This window comes from Podarcis muralis, chromosome 11 (genome assembly GCF_964188315.1).
Source record: "Podarcis muralis chromosome 11, rPodMur119.hap1.1, whole genome shotgun sequence".
NCBI lineage: Eukaryota > Metazoa > Chordata > Lepidosauria > Squamata > Lacertidae > Podarcis > Podarcis muralis.
The window spans coordinates 17,460,102-17,477,484 of record NC_135665.1 but is presented as its reverse complement, the minus strand read 5'-3'; the positions used below and the strand labels follow the sequence as shown (position 1 = coordinate 17,477,484).

At 42.5% G+C, this 17,383-nt stretch overlaps 1 protein-coding gene across 1 annotated transcript in view; it reads right to left on the bottom strand.

The window, feature by feature from the left end:
* Window positions 1–17,383, bottom strand: part of FBN2 (fibrillin 2) — a 149,320-nt gene that overhangs the window by 31,430 nt on the left and 100,507 nt on the right. The window contains exons 30-41 of the mRNA XM_028749285.2: window positions 15,704–15,829; window positions 14,467–14,592; window positions 13,050–13,172; window positions 9,876–9,998; window positions 9,358–9,483; window positions 8,763–8,885; window positions 8,187–8,309; window positions 7,006–7,167; window positions 5,378–5,446; window positions 4,039–4,164; window positions 2,908–3,033; window positions 161–313 (exon numbers count right to left, since the gene is read on the bottom strand). Coding sequence (XP_028605118.2) covers window positions 161–313; window positions 2,908–3,033; window positions 4,039–4,164; window positions 5,378–5,446; window positions 7,006–7,167; window positions 8,187–8,309; window positions 8,763–8,885; window positions 9,358–9,483; window positions 9,876–9,998; window positions 13,050–13,172; window positions 14,467–14,592; window positions 15,704–15,829 — 1,506 coding nt within the window. The remainder of the gene's footprint in view (window positions 1–160; window positions 314–2,907; window positions 3,034–4,038; window positions 4,165–5,377; window positions 5,447–7,005; window positions 7,168–8,186; window positions 8,310–8,762; window positions 8,886–9,357; window positions 9,484–9,875; window positions 9,999–13,049; window positions 13,173–14,466; window positions 14,593–15,703; window positions 15,830–17,383) is intronic.

The following is a 17,383-nucleotide window of genomic DNA, read 5'->3' as shown; positions in this document are numbered from 1 at the left end:
TGAACATTGCATTTGCTTAAATTGACTGCCAAGGAAATAATTGAGTAATATATTACTGTATTGGCTCTCTAGGAATCTGTCCAGAAAGGGGTGCATATATCTTAATATTAACTTGGGCTCAAGAGTCTTTACAACATCCCCTGTTAAGTCTAGTTTTTACCTGTTCCTGGAGTTGGACATGGTTCACAAGGTTTGTTCCAGGCTTTCCCAACATTATAGGTGCAGCAACACATCCTCTTGGTCACGTTGAAAGGGAGTTCATTGTCGCAAGACGTTCCATTGTAGCTTCTATAGCAAAAGCTCTTTCTCATATCTGTACATGTAGAAATCTCATGCTTTTAAATGGGCATTTTAAAGTATTAAACATATAAGAATTGGATCTTGAGCACTGGCTTTCTATTTTCCTATACATCTAGTAGATACCTGTTTCAGCTGACTTTGCTGTTTCGGAACACAGAATAACTCCAGCTGGATCTATTCTCTGTGTTTTATTCAAGAGGATTGGGGCAGATGCTAGATCTTCCCAACCACGATGGGGGAATTGGTTGATTTTTAGCTGGTTGCCATAAGGAAGCATTTTCAACCCACCCACCCCCGGGAGTCAAGAGGCGGCTGAGACTGACTGCAACCACCTCTACCCTGGGACTGGGTGAGCAGCCATTATAAGCAAGCTTAGCTGAAGTAGATATAATCAGGATTGAGTTATAAGATCCAGAAAGCATATTTAGTACACACTAAAAGTAACTTACACAGATGTTCTATGGAATTGGGGGGGTGGGGAGAATCTGCGGCAGACCTACCACCCCTTGTCCCGACAGCTTGATATATCTAGGGCAGGATATGTGGGGAGGCCTTTTTCGCCCCTCTTGTCTTTCTCCCTATTTATCTCCCATTGAAATCAATGAAAGGGAAATTAACTATGCAAGCTCTAGAATCAGCATAGTTCTTGGCCTTTTTTGAGCACATGTCATGGGCTTTAGATCCTGTGGATCCCAAGCTCTGCAAAGCACCCACCCACCACCAGAACCCCACTGGGGATACATCTGTACCCACAGAACTGTCTACTGGTGAACCAGAGGCTTTACCAGAGGCATAGATGCTATCCTACTTTCTGACCTCCTCACCACAAGTAAAGTGGCACCTAAACACATTCAGAAACCCCACAGCCATCTTCTGGCCAGATGTAGGAATGCAGCCTCAAGCTATGACTTAAGCTATTTCAATCATAGCTGTCAACTTTAAGATTTGAAAATAAGGGATCAGCAGCCTCACCTGTCCCGGGGACAGTCTACGGGATACAGTGGTACCCCGCAAGACGAACGCCTCGCAAGACGGAAAACCCGCTAGACGAAAGGGTTTTCTGTTTTGGAGGCGCTTCGCAAGACGAAGTTCCCTATGGGCTTGCTTCGCAAGACGAAAGCCCATAGGGAAATCTCCGGGACAGCGGGGAAGCGCCTCTGCTGTCGCCCGCCAGCATTTTAAAAAGCCCCGGGACAGCGGGGGACTTCTCCGCTGTCTGGGGCGATCTTAAAATGCTGGCGTGCGGGAGCGAAGCCTCCGCTGTCGCCCGCCAGCATTTTAAAAAGCCCCAGGACAGCGGGGGACTTCTCCGCTGTTCCGGGGCAATTTAAAAGCCCCGGACCATGCCCCGATGCCGGGCGGCTGGCGGGAACGCCTTCCCCCGCCGCCCGCCATCAGGACCATGCCCCGATGCCGGGGGCGGGCGGGAACGCCTCCCCCCGCCGCCCGCCATCGGGACCATGCCCCGATGCCGGGCGGTGGGGCGGGAATGCCTCCCCCCGCCGCCCGCCATCGGGACCATGCCCCGATGCCGGGCGGTGGGGCGGGAACGCCCCCCCCCCCCCGCCGCCCGCCATCGGGACCATGCCCCGATGCCGGGGGCGGGCGGGAACGCCTCCCCCCGCCGCCCGCCATCGGGACCATGCCCCGATGCCGGGCGGCGGGGCCGCGAAGCCTGGGCGCGCTGATCTCGGCGCGCGCAGGCTTCGGCATGCCGGCATCTCTACGCAAGCAGCGGCAGTGCTGCCGCTGCTTGCGGAGAGGTCCCCGAAGCCTGGGCGGACAGCTTTTGAAGGCAGGGGGGAGCAAAGACTTTCGCCCCCCCCGCCAGCCTTCAGAAGAGGTCCTGGACCTCTTCTGAAGGCCTGCGGGGGGCAAAAGTCTTTGCTCCCCCCTGCCTGCCTTCCCGGGAGAGCGGAGAAACGCAGCGCGTTTCTTTCGGACCTCTTCTGAAGGCCTGCGGGGGGCAAAAGTCTTTGCTCCCCCCTGCCTGCCTTCCCGGGAGAGCGGAGAAACGCAGCGCTTTTGAATGCAGGCGGGGGGAGCAAAGACTTTCGCCCCCCCCAGCCTTCAGAAGAGGTCGGGGGACAGACTGTCCCCGGACCTGGTCTGAAGGCGGTTTCCCTAGGAACGCATTAATTGATTTTCAATGCATTCCTATGGGAAACCGTGCATCGCAAGACGAAAAACTCGCAAGACGAAGAGACTTGCGGAACGAATTAATTTCGTCTTGCGAGGCACCACTGTATCTAACAATCTGGGATAGCAGCGGGAAGCAGTGGGAAACGGTGCTGGAATAAGGGAATTTCCCACAAAAATAGGGAAGGTTGACAGCTATGATTTCAATAAACATGCACATTTCCACAAATATTAGTTTAACTGACTTTGACCAAGCCAGATATTCCTCCGAGCCATTCCAACACCAATGGAGGCTTCACATGAATGCTGTCCAGCTGTGAGCCTGGATTCTAGATCCTATGTGCTACTGAGGAAGCTGCATAGGAACAGCTGTTCAGTGTAAACTGGGCCTAAATTTTAGGAACTCATCTGGTCTTCAAATTCTTCTCAATATCATGGTAGGAAGTGGAAATATAAAAGGTAACATACCCATACAGTTGTGGCCTCCATTCACCTGCATGTATTCTGGAGGGCAAATGCATGTGTAGTTCCCCAAGGTGTTGTAGCATGTCCCAGGACCACAGACGCCAGGATGTGCAACACACTCATCAATATCTGTGGGAGAGCAGGGAGACTCAATAAGCAATTAAGGTACAACAAACAAGTGCTCAATAAATAACAACATGTAAGGCCAAACTGAATTGCCAAACAAGTATTTCTCATTTGTGGAGAAAGAGGCTAGGTAAGAGTTAAACAATGAATCCACCATCTTTGAAACCCGTGTTTGGGATTTTCCTCCTCTTCTGAACGGGGCTCCATGGTAGGGGTTCACCCACCCCTTGTACAGTGGCACCTTGGTTCTCGAACTTAATCCGTTCCAGGAGTCAGTTTGACTACCAAAACCAATCGAAAACCGAGGCGTGGTTTCCAATTGGCTGCAGGAGCTTCCTGCACTCAATCAGAAGCTGTGTAAGCCGCGTCAGACGTTCGGCTTCCGAAAAACGTTCACAAACCAGAACACTTACTTCTGGGTTTGCGGCATTCAGGAGCCAATTTGTTTGACAACTAAGCCATTCAGGAACCAAGGGACCACTGTACTGCTTTCCCTCTGAAAAAATCACCCACCTGAAGCTGTTACTCAACTATGAAAAGTTTTGTTACAGCAAGTAACATCTGAAGCTGTAATTTGTCTATGAAGATGTTACTTGCAGCAAAAAACAGATGCAGGGGCGAACAATATCTTGAGGAAGTATGTGGGATTCAGGTTATAGTCCTAACCCACCAAAGTCATTACTTTAAAAAGAAAAGAGAAATCAAAATGGCCTGTATCATCACATCAAATCTGACCCTAAGTAGTATCAATTAGAAAGTAGCGTGCATATTCATGATTACCCTGGGAGATTGTCTTAATATAATGGATATAAAATAATAACTGACAAACTTGATAACTGAATGTGTAAATGTAAGCTGCAAATCCTAAAAATCTACAACTTTAGATCTAGTATCTGCATTTTATCTGCATGCTTTCAGGTGAGGGGTGTGGGGAGAAATGTCTGCAGGGAAGAATATTGTTTGAGAAGAAATGGGCGCTCCACTACGAGAAAAGATAAGAATTGTTACCTTCACAGATACGAGTTTCTTCACTGAGGTAGTACCCATGGGGACATTCACACTGGAAGCTGCCAAATGTATTGATGCAGTTTCCACCTTGGCAGAGGCCAGGCAACTCTTGGCATTCATCAATGTCTGTGTTAAGAGAGAAAGGCATGTTTTTTTTGGCTGATGAAAGACCATAGCAGACTACTTGCATAGATAGCTAGCAGAGAATGACTTTTGCCTGTTTTTGTTTATAAATCTGCCCAGCTTTTTATGAAAAAGATCTGATAAAAGTATGAGCCAGCCAAAGTATAATTAACTCCCACTAACTGCAGTACGAAGGATCGCAATATAAATTAAAGTCTTCCCAAAAAATCAATGGGTCTTCAAATACTGTGCTCAACCATGAGACCCAGGTTGCATCATATTTTATCACCTAGGAACATATGCCCTGGAATTATCACTTTTTGGTGCATTGCATGGATGCTGAAAGCTTAAAAGATCAGCTGTAAAACAGTCTGAGTCATGCTTCCAATTAATTTTTTGATAGGGTGATAGTAGACACAACTAACAGACTCAGAATGAGCCAAATGAATAAGATTAAGGCAGCTGATAAAGGAACACCACACATTACATTTTCCCTTTAGCAGTAAAGCTGCCAAAATCCAAAGCAATTTAGGAACTCAAAGTTTATAAAGCAATTTGCAGATTGCTGGGGAGCTCTTAACAGATGGAAAAACTCAGGTGAGCGTGAGGATCTGGATTGCTGCCATTAAGAAGTATCTATGCTTGAAATGGCCAGCACTTTAAAACAAAGCTGACAAAATACATACATTTTAGTTTCTTCTATGGAACTAACAGATTTCACTACTTCCCCATTATAGACATTTTGCAAAACTTCACTCTTGTTTAAGCCATAAAAAGCTATAGTGGTTATTTTAAAAGAATTAACTTCTTTAACTATGTTAATGACCGAAATCAAGACCCTGTTATACCACTCACTCAGCCTACTCAGTGGAGAGGTCATGTTCAGTGACATGTTTGGACACTGAATGTGTAAGTTTATGTCTAAAGTCAATGGATACAACAAACACCATTATATATACTTCTGGATTATTATTATTATTATTATTTTATTTTTATTATTATTACCCCACCCAACTGACTGGGTTGCCCGGCAGCTTCCAATGTAATTAAAAACACAGTGAGACATTAAACAAAAGGGTTTAATGGTTCTTGTTTTTGTATTTGTTTAAAAACCAATAAAAATTTATTGTAAAAATGAAAGGAACGAAGGAAGGACGGAAGGACGGAAGGAAGGAAGGAAGGAAGGAAGGAAGGAAGGAAGGAAGGAAGGACTTACCTTCTAGAATAATAGTGATAGGATTTGGTCTGAAACCTTCACCCCCTGGACAGAGAGTATTATATTCACCTACAGAGAAAAGAACACAAGCAAGAATTAAACAAAAGGCTGTGGGAAGATTAACACGCAGATGGCTTCAGTTGTTGTTTTTCTTTTGCCTAGTCCTGTTCACAACTCATGAAATTTATCATCTTAATATGAACTGTGTTTTGACTGTCAAGGCCCCTATTCTTGACCCCACAACAAATCACACAGATTTATAATAACTTTGTCTAGAAAGCAGTGCATAGGGACCCCATTCAGTGTAGTGTCCCTTCAGACTCTTACAATCCATACATACTTTATGTTCATGCATCTCTTTTCCCACCAAAGCTGTCCTACACAATATGGAAAACAAATATTTTCAATGTGTCCATACCATGTATCTGAGGTGAATACGTTTGAAGGAAGATCATAATTACTAATAATTCTTTGGTGTCTTTTGCAGATGCATTAGAACAGCAGTTGTTCTAAACTCCCACTAAGTACATGGCAAAACACTTTATATTAGTGTCCCTAAACGTTCTTTCAATATTACACACAGGAAAAAGGATACTTAGGTTAACAAGGTACTTAGGTTAAGGCCATCATGTGTTCTCACAAGCAAAGCTGGGATCCTTGATTCCTGCACTCAAGGCTTATGAATCACATCTGAGAACCTAGGCATGCTTTTCTATTTAATGAGCACTCACACTTTACATTGTGGGTGCCCTTTGCAGGATCACGCATGGTGCTACAATTCCCAGGGAACTTACTGGCAAGCAGGCTTGCCTCCCAGTGTTAATTTGTGAAGGTTCACGCCCAGCCTCAGTAATCAAGTTTCTTGCTGGGAGGTGGGGCCAGCCCCATTTATAAATAGGGGGTGGAGCCGACAATAGCTAGGCAGTCAGCTCTGGAGATTCACCCTCCCTCCCCCTCCCTTTGTTTAATGTTTCTTGCATGCAGGTTAACTTTTTCTTCCTGTTTAGCGGGCGGTCTTTGACTGGTTGCTGTTGAAGGACCAGGAAGAAATTTTCCTGCATTGGCAGGTTTTGTCTTCCCCGTAGCAATTCGTCACAACTTTGGCGGTTATGGCCTTGGGTGGAATCCTTTAGTCTTTTCTTCCCTATATTGGGGGGGACATGAAGTGGTGACTCACCCCCCTGTGACGGTGATTCAAGGGTCCCCCTCTTACAGGGGTTATATAATGGGTGTAACTGGCCATACACTGAAAGGTCGTCAGTAAACTACCCTGCGTGCGGGGATATGGGCTGGGCTGCCTGCTACACTTATGTCTCGCAGAGCACCCCCATATCCCATTTACCCTGATGAGACCCAGTTCCCCCCAGCTGGGGGGCTGGGAGGGATACACGCCCAAGGCCTAAGCCAAGGTCTTCCTACATTCAGAAGTTTAATAAAGTTGTGGCCTAGTTTTAATTCCATATAACGTTGTCAGAGTCTTTATTTCTTCCTTATGATCCATAGGGGCTGGGGCTGTCGCCGCCTGGTCATGTATAAAACGCAACCACATGAAATGGTTTTCAGTCCTTATGATATACTGTTAGTATTTTTTCTTTTCGTCCTTGCGTCTAAGAGAGTCATTTCCTTACTGCTATTTACAGGCGGGCAGGTCTCGCAGGGATTTCCCCAGGCCTTTCCCAGAGAGCAGCAGCAAGAGGAGCGACTGACTCCAACACCAATTTCCGTGTTGCAGGATAGACTTCCATCCCCTCTTGGTCCATATTTCAGGTAACAGTTGCCAACTCGATTATCTGTGGAGAATGAATGGAAAACAGTTGTGCCCACCAGCCACAGTCATGTGAAACATGCATCATGAATGCTTTCAGTAGTAAACCTCATAATCTTACATTACTTTCAGTAATTTTTCTCAGCTTTGACCTAAATGTGAAGCTGCAACACCAGAAAAGTTCTTAAATGATCTAAGGGGGAAATGGATAAAGCAAGTCATAACTGACTGCCAAGGGTTTGTCAGCGTAACAAGATCACAAAATAACAGAGTAAGACTTGGAAGAGGTCCAAAATGTCTTTTAGCTCAGCTCTCCTCGTCTCACCAGAAGGCAAGAACACTCAGACCCAGTTCCTCAAAAATCACCTGATAGAATCTAATTCCTAGTTTCCCATGATGAGAGAAAAGTACACGGGAAATAGGTGTTTACAGAGCAAGTAAGCAGAAAAGACTCAGATAAATGAGCAAAACCGCAAGTCTCAGGGGAAAGCAATTGCCATTTTTGCAAGGGACATTGCTAATTCGACCAAGAAGAAATGTCCTTCCCTGATTCAAAGATGCTGGCCAGTCAGACTAGCATGAGAATGATCTTTGCATCATATAATCAATAGGGGATAATTAGGTGCATTGCCACACTACCCAATATCTTGTCTTTCATTGAGGCAGTTCTTTTTTTGTAAATAATTTTTATTAATTTTCAATTACATATATCCAATATATTGAGGCAGTTCGTGGCATAGCAGAAAATAAGAGTTTGCTGAAGATTGTATGTAGAAATAAAACCTTACTGACTTTAATGGGACATGGTAAAGAAACAAAAAATCATATTATATTTGTTATGAATTTATTAATTCATCATGAATCCATTTACATTTGGGATTTTGAAATCAGCATCTAACCTGGTTTGGGTTTTTTTGCACAGTTCATGTGATATGAGTGGGATGTACATTTCTCCAGAATTTGTTCCACTGTATTAAATAATGAATCAATATTGTTTCATATGGAATCTTTTAACCTTTCTGCTTATTTATTTAATATTCTTACCAACACAACCAACTCCTGTTGGGTTCAGCTGGAAATCTGGAGGACAGTTGCACTCATATCTTCCAGGTGTGTTCACACAGAAACCATTAACACAGTTGATAGGATCTGCACACTCATCAATGTCTAAGGTGTCAAGAAGAAGAAGAAAAATTAAAATTTATGTTTAGCTTTTGGGGGGGGACTACTGGGTTGTTGTTTTTATTTTTATTATGTATTTTGTGGTTTTATATCTTGATTTTATTCTGTGAACTGCCCTGAGGCCCCCTGGTATAGGGTGGTATATTAATAACAACAACAACAACAACAACAACAACAACAACAACAACAACAACAACTATTTTAATTCAAGAAAAGAGGCTAACAGTTTTGCATTCTCGTTTCATAATGAAAGAATGAATGCCATTTTAATCAAACTTCTCCATCAATTGTTTGTACTTATCTGTACTTCTTAAAATGTATCTGTTTAACCACAAAGGGATATTTCTGAAATTCTCCTAAACCAATGAATACATTTATTTAACAAAATCTCATTCTTCTGCTACTACATTCTTCAAGTGTGATTTTTTTATTATATACCTGTACAATTTCCTCCAGTTCTATCCAGCTCATAGCCATCATCACAAATGCAGTGAAACATCCCTGGCAAGTTATTGCAAGTACCAAACACACAGATATTCTGGAAGGCACATTCATCAATATCTGAAAGGATAAAATATATATAAAAATTAGTTACCCACACATCAATATTGTACATATTCTGAATAATTTGTCATCGAATGCAAATGTGCTTTTGAAAAATGTAATCTGTGCTTGTGTGAGGTACAATGTGGTTTTATTGGGAGCAAACAAGCATGCAGTTGCGTACCCTCATCACATTCTACAATAAGAAACATTTGTTTGAATGCAATACTTTTCTACATGTCTTTTAGTAACTGATACAAGGAAGATGACTCCAAATTTAGCTGCAGGGTTTTTGGTCAAAGGCCATGCAAAGTCTTTAAAAATTAAGGCAGCCTTTATCAGAGCTGGCACAGCATAGTAATTCTTAATTAGAAAAATGTATTTTCTGTGCAAAGCTTGTGCTTGAATGTTCTTTTCAGTGCTTCTTGTGGTTTCCCTCCTGGCATACAATCCAAACCCTGAAAATGCAAATGGAATAGTGGTGAGTTACCTTGGCAAGATCTGCTGTCTGAAGCCGGAGTGAAACCCATCTCACACTCACAACGATATCCACCAGGAATATTCAGGCATTGTCCATTTTCACATAGATTAATATTTTCTGCACATTCATCAATATCTGTTGAATATAATTAAGTTTGATGTTCAACGTAGCAAAAGGGATTTGGTCAGCAAATGTCCATTATAAACATATCTAGATAATTCTCCAAGTTACTTGTTTTGTTAAGTATTACTTGACATAAAGCAAAACTGGTGCTTCCACCTTAGTTGAAAATGAGCAGTGATATTTCTGTTTGATATTTAAAGCCCATTAGTAGAAATGCCAGTTTTATCCATTATAGAGTAGCTTGGGTGTAAATGCCATGTTAAAAAATTACACAACTAGATATGCAGAAAACTAAGTACAGGGGGGAAACCTGTTCTCACAGTGTTGCTGGAGCTTTGAATTCTGCTTCTAAAGGAAACAAGCAGATAAAATGACTTCCTTAAACTCTCTTAAAACTCTCTTACCAGAACAAGTGAATCCATCTCCAGTAAATCCTTCTGCACAGGTACAGCGATATGATCCAGGAGCATTCACACACTGCGCATTTACACTACACTGGTGTGTCCCGTTAGAACATTCATCAAGATCTGCCAGAAAAACACACACAAAGGAACTAGAAAAAGGATGCACATGTTCACAGAAACAGGGATTTCCACAGCAGTAGCCTGCTTGCCCAATTGGTTCAAAGAGTGTCAGAACTGGCTCTCAGCCATCGTGGGTCACAGCTCAATGAAGGAGCTGGTGCTCTGCATGCAAAAGTCTCCAGGTCCAAACCCGGCCATCTCCTGCTAAATGTATCAGGTAGCAAGTGATGGAAAAGACTTCTGCTAGAGAGCCACTGCCAGACAAAATAAACAATGTAGGGCTGAGATGGATCAATGTCTGACTCAAAATGAAGGTAGCTTCAGAAATTGATCTGCCTATTGCTATGTTCAGCGTTAGTGGAACATTTTAAATACTTTACCAACTTTGTTTAAACACTTTCATTTATATTGCATGCCTCTGCTATAATGGTTACCATAATAAGAATATATATATATGCCAATTCATTAATCCAAGTCATGACTTTATTGCTGTATGATTCTAGATGGCTGCCTAAGGCAGAACTATTTTTTTCAACCATAAATGAAAGGGACTCTTCTCCTTCCAAACACCACATTGATGCATGTATGCTGGTGCTTACCAAGAGAAAGAAAGTGGACAAGTTCAGCACTCCTACAGGAGTGGGGAGGCTGGCAGGCATAGTACACAGGAGATGATGAAGGAGGCTCAACAGGTCACATGAGAAGGGCAGTATAGATGAGGAGAGCAGAGCACATAACCTCCAGGATCCATTATGGGTAGAGGAGTTTGGAGGGCTGTGGACAAGGGAGCCAAGGGGGCATAGGGTTACTAGGTCTAAATCTAGACCTTGCTAGGATATTTCAGCCAGATTTGGCTTCAATTATCACTGCAACATTGTGACTTGGCAATTGTTAAGGGGCAAAGAGTGCCAAGAACCAGTGGGAGGGAGGGTAGGAATTAATCTCAAATATATTGTTTTGAACTAATTAACTCTGACTGCAAGCTGCAAGTTTAGCTTAAATCTGCCCAAAGCGATAACTTCAAACTTGCTTTCTCATAACCTTTCAATGACATGAAATCATAAAATTATTTTGTTTCTTCCATTTCATTTATAATCTTTACGTTTTAAACATCAACTCGTTCTGCTCTATAAGTGATTGGATTTAACAATTGTCATCAAAGGCCATCTCTAACAATGTTATCAATCTCCTGTCAACAGTAAGAAATCGTGAAAAGAAAATGGCTTTACTTTCTTTGTAGACTTCACATAGAAAAATGTTCACCAACATGGAATTATAATAGACAGGCATTCTAGAAAAACGGGAAATTTCTTATCAGAAATTTCTCTCTCTTAGGGAAGAAGGTAGTGTTCTCAATACAGTGGTACCTTGAGTTACAAATGTCTTGGGTAACAAACGCTTCAGGTTACAAACTCCGCTAACCTGGAAGAGTTACCTCGAGAACTTTGCCCCAGGATGAGAACAGAAATCGTGTGCCGGTGGTACAGCAGCAGCAAGAGGCCCCATTAGCGAAAGCATGCCTCTAGTAAAGAACAGTTTCAGGATAAGAACGGACTTCCAGAATGAATTAAGTTCATAACTAGAGGTACCACTGTACTTCAAAAGTGCCCCTCTTATCCAGATAAGAAGCAGGGGCAATGTGCTGATTAAGTTGATTAAGGGACACCCTCTATGAAAATCACCAAAATATTCCTGAGGTGGGAGATTAGGGGGAGATTTTGCTTCAGGAGTTTCTATACAAATGTGGATTTTGTTGAGACCACAAAGTTGTCTTTTAGGCCCATGGAATACTCCAGCACATATCCTATTCATATTGTCTTTCTCACACTATAGATCTGTGTGGTCTTGTTTCCACTGAGGCACTAACCACATGAGACAGACAATTACAGCATAATGGCAATGGGGCAGCCTATCTCCTGCTAGAACACTGTTTGCTTTCAACCTTGGATGATGAACAGTTTCCAGGGGAGATCAGTGAGGAATTTCAGTTGGAATATTTGGGTTGTGGTTATTGAGTCTTATAGCTGGTAGATTTCCAAGTGGTACCCAGATGCTGGCAAGTCCCAAAAGGACTAATAGGACTTGGGAATTTCCACCCTCTCATTTGGCAGTTTGGACAGCCTTCTTTTACTTTTGGTTTCCACTGGCACCATCGAAGAACCTGGTGCCAGAAAATAGTGTGGCAATCAGGCACCACTTATGGCTAGATTCATGCCATGTTAAGTACACATTCCTTCTGTTTCTGACATTAGAGGCTATAATATGAGTCTGCTGGGACAGTGGCTGATAAGAAGAACCTTTTCGGTCTACTCTTCAGATTCTTAGAAACTGATTCCAAAGAGGCAAGTCGGTCAGGAGGGTCAACATTGTAGAGATGGAGTTGGTGACTGATGAACACAACAACACTGAACATGCTTCAGTGTGGCTTCTCCATTTTTATCACAGGGATCTTTCGGGTTTCCTTCATCACATCTCTTACCCAAGTGGCCACTGGCTCATCTATTGTGGGAATCTGGAGTTGATCATAATATTCTCCAGGCGAGAATACACCTTATTAACAAAACAATCTATCACCTTGGCTCTAGCTAGGCTGGATGATCCTACTGAAAGAATCTGGCAACTCAGCAAGGAGGGGAATGTATGGGAGAAGAAAGCAGGAGTGGAATATCCATATCAATAGTGTGGAAAGTTTAGGAGCTCTCATTCCCTAGACAATTTAGAATCCCATTATTATCTAGGACAGCTAGGCAAGAAAGAGAAGGCGAGGAGTTAACAAAAAAGTGTTTTAAAATAAACTAAGAGCTCTATGGGAGACAGACAGATACTCTCTTCCATGAAGGAGTCAACCAGCAAGCTGGCCCCATTTCTGACCCAAATAGGAAAAGAAGCCTGAAGAATAAAAAATGCCCCCTTCTGTTTCTGGGTGAAACATTTTCATAGCTACTTCATCCATCCCCACTCCAGTCAACCTGCCCAATGATTCTAAAAATAACCAAGTAACTTAGGCCTACCATCTTGTCAGCTGAACAACTGTATCAATTCATCTCTACTCACCAATACACTTAATTCCATTTCCAATCCATCCTTCTTTACAGCTACACCTGAAGCTTCCTGGGACATTGACACATGAGGCATGCAGGTCACAGTTATGGGCGCCAATCTCACATTCATCCACATCTAAGAAAAGTTGCACATTAAAAAGTTGAATTCAGAATAAAAAGATATCTTCATAAACTTGGAAACAGTGTCAATGTAATACATCCAGTATTATTGTTTCACACCGATTTTATTAGGACAGTATCTGATTTTAGGAATTATCTGTAATCCTTGGCAACTGCTCATGGTTAATGAAGAGAGGGCGTAACCATGAGTCTTGGTTCAGATGACACAAGCCTTAGCATAGTGCAGTGCAGCAGCAAAAAAGGAGGAAAGTGGTTGTGATGTCCTTTCTAGGAGTCCACATTTGCACAATCCTACTAAACCAAGGTTTGGCTTGACATATGTGAACCAGATAACTGTAATTCACAATGATATTCTAAAAGAATTCAGAATTATAATGGTTAAGCCTTGTTCTTGTTGTTGTAATTAATTAAATTTCTGTACTGCACATTAACCAAAGATCACAAGGTAGATTACAGTATAAAAACACAAAAATGTGTATCATAATAACAAACCAAAACAATAACCTCCCACCCCCCCAATTGAAAAGGGCATAGATTGTTTAATTATCTAAAAGCCATGATGCATACAGTACAATCCCATGCATGTTTCCTGAGCAGTAAGCTTCACTGTGTTGTTTGGGGCTTCCAGCTAAGTATGTATAGGTTTGCAGCCTTAAATACTTCAAAAATAATGGTTGCAATATGCCAAGCATTTCAATGGGACCTCAGTAGGAGCACAAAAGCAGTGGTACTTGATAAAATGGTATTAATAGCTAAAAAAATTTTTAAAGGAGCATACTAAACTCAAAAGTAACTACAGTTCTGAGTTTTGCTCTGCAGGACTGCTTCCCCACAATTAGATATGTGCATGTACAAAGAGGTAGGGGGAGCAAGTGGCGCTGTGGTCTAAACCACTGAGCCTCTTGGGCTTGCTGATTGGAAAGTCGGCGGTTCAAATCCCTGCGATGGGGTGAGCTCCCATTGCTCTGTCCCAGCTCCTGCCAACCTAGCAGTTCAAAAGCATGCCAGTGCAGGTAGATAAATAGGTACTGCTGCGGCGGGAAGGTAAACAGCATTTCCGTGTGTTCTGGTTTCCATCATGTTGTTCCGTTGTGCTAGAAGCGGTTTAGTTATGCTGGCCACATGACCTGCAAAGCTGTCCCTTGGCCTGAAAGTGAGATGAGTGCTGCAACCCCATAGTCGCCTTTGACTGGACTTAACCATCCAGGGTTCGTTTACCTTTACCTTTACCTACAAAGAAGTATGCCACAACTATTTGGTTCTCAAGGAAGTTGCGAAGTATATCATACCTGTACATCCTGTGGTTCCCTTCTTGACAGAGTAACCCAGCTGGCAATGACAAATGAAGGACCCCTTGGTGTTCTCACACTCTCCAAACATACAGATGTTGGAATTCAGGTCACACTCGTTCACATCTGTAAGTTAATATAGCTTAGTTAGTAACTGAAAACTTGTTCTTCGTTAGTCAAGTCACTCAAAATAAATGATCTTATAAAATGAACGTACTAAATATACCAGGAATTATACATTATTTTTATCTTACATTTTTCAGCTAGATCATATCATTGTATGAAGCAACAAGATAAGAACCAATGAGAAAATGAGACACTTCAGTGTAGCAAAAAGATATATATGAATAAAAGTATTACTAGAGCATAAGACTTGATAGTTGCTAAAATTTAAATCGGTTTTCGAAAAATAAATCAGAATTATTTCAGCTACTTTTCTTTAAGAAGTCTATTACTTTTATAATACATTAATATATTCTCCATCATCCATGAACTAGCCCTTAGTATTCAACATTCCCAAAGTGTGAATTGCCCCTCCTTGTAGACTTATGAATATTTATTAGGGAAGGTATAGATTCTGAATATGTGTGGTTGGGCCAGGAGGAAGTTGCTATTCTGCAAAAACACAACAGCTGAAATAGGAACAATGTGTGTTATATTTTAACCGGTTGGTAATGGCCAACTGAATGATATTCTCCAAGGAATTTAGTTTTTATTCTGTCTTGATTATCATCAAAGAGGATGACACCAGAGCTTAGCTCAGAAATTGACTTCTGGGATTCTTAAAAGAGCACCTTCCAATCTCTTTTTCAGATCAGATTAGTAGAGAGCTGGAATATATATATTTTCTCGCTGGCAATGCCAATTTCTATTATTGTTCTTTCAGGCCTGATGTGCTGTAGAACTTGTCAGGATGACTGTAAGGGAGGGGGAAGGAAAACCTTACTTCTTGTTCTGTGCTGCTTCTACTGCCACCTTTCCCCAGCTTTGAAGGTTAAAAAAAAGGAAACATTTTCCCCAGGACAGTCAGAAGGGAATCTAGGGCAGTTTACCACCACAATATTCAACTGCATTTTAGTTTATCAGTGCTTCTTTCGATGAAGTAGTCACAAGATCAGATCTTAAGTTGCTACATTAGTGATGTTTTCCCCTAAGGAAAAGGTTTCTATTTTTGAGAATCAAATATCATATCAACAATATATTTACAACTCTTAAAAGCTACCTCTAAATTACTTACCAATGCATATTTTCATGTCCATAGAAGCCATGAATCCATCATAACAAAGACATCGATATTCTCCTGGGATGTTGGTGCACTGCCCACCATCACAGATATCTGGGTTGTTTTCACATTCATCAATGTCTAAAGGAAAATTTTATCACTGTGAAATTCTGAACAGGTAAATCTTCTTTAAAGCCTGCCATGCTAAGTTTGTTACTAGCCTATTGCTATATATCTACATGGCTCTAATGGTGTTAACATATATACTACTGCTTAGAATTAAAGTAGAATGTTTAAGACATTTCATTTACACAATGCCAGTTCATATGTAATGGAAAAGCATGTGTTGATATTGCATGAGCAAGCCTTGGACTTTCCTGATCTCTCCTCCCCTTATGGACTTTGATTTCCTCCCTGATTTAACACCTGAACTGGCAAGGTAATATTTGTGTTTGCCCTCCAAGCCAGAATTGGGAATGAGCTTCCAACTGTGTTTTCAATAACAATTTGGAGGGCAAGCACACACCTAAGTCTTCCAGCCAGGAGGGATTTAGAGCAGTGTTTCCCAACCTTGGGCCTCCAGCTGTTTTTGAACTACAATTCCCATCATCCCTGACCACTGGTCTTGCTAGCTAGGGATGATGGGAGTTGTAGTCCAAAAACAGCTGGAGGCCCAAGGTTGGGAAACACTGATTTAGAGCATGCAAGCGGAAAAACAAAGCTTGTGAGCCCAAGGCTCACTTGTGTGATGACAAATTGTGGTTGGCATGACATGTGAACCAGGTCACCTATTCATTCAACACTGCAAGATAAGCCTATACAATCTTCTCCATACTGCATCCAGAGAAACAATCACTTTTCTAAGGGCACCTATTAAGTGCATTGCATGCCCAGGTGAAGACCCCCTGACCCCAGGCGACACCTGGGTGGAATAATGACTTGTGACAACGTGTTATGGGATTAAAATTGGCCACAACTTTATTAAACTTTCAGGTGTAGGAAGACCTTGGCTTAGGCATTGGGCATTTATCCCTCCCAGTCCTTGGCCGGGGATCTGGGGTGCATCAGGGTTAACCAATCTGTCTGGGGATTAGGCTGGCTCTGGAAGATGTATGTTTAAGCAGAGAACCCATTTTACCGCAACACAGGGGAGTGCACTGACAACCTTTTAGTGTATGGCCAGTGACTCCCCTCAACACAACCCCTTTAACAAGGAACCCTGGGATCGCCACCGCAGGGAAGATAGACTAAAGCAGGCACGTCCAACTCCCTAGAGACTGCAATCTACTCCCAGTGTAAAACAACTGGCAGTGATGTACCCATTGTCATTGGAGGGAGGGTAGGCCAAAGTTGCTGAACTTTTTTTAGGGGAGAAAAATGTTGGTGACCTTTTTCGGGGGGGGGGCATAAAACACTCGGAACCAACACCGCTATTAGCAAGCAGACGCAGCAATAAAGGAAAGCTTAGTAGAGCTAACGACTGCACATTTCATATAACAGATGGACAGAGTGAGGGCCGCAGGGGGCAGAGACTTTCAACACAATGCTTTCTGCTACCGGCAATCAGAAGGGAGACCGCAATCAAACACGATCAACAGCGTTCACTCAGGGATAAACCAGTTGATCACGATCGACCTGTTGGACATCGCTGGACTTAAGGATTCCGCACAAGGCCTGGCTAAGAGCTCCCAGGTA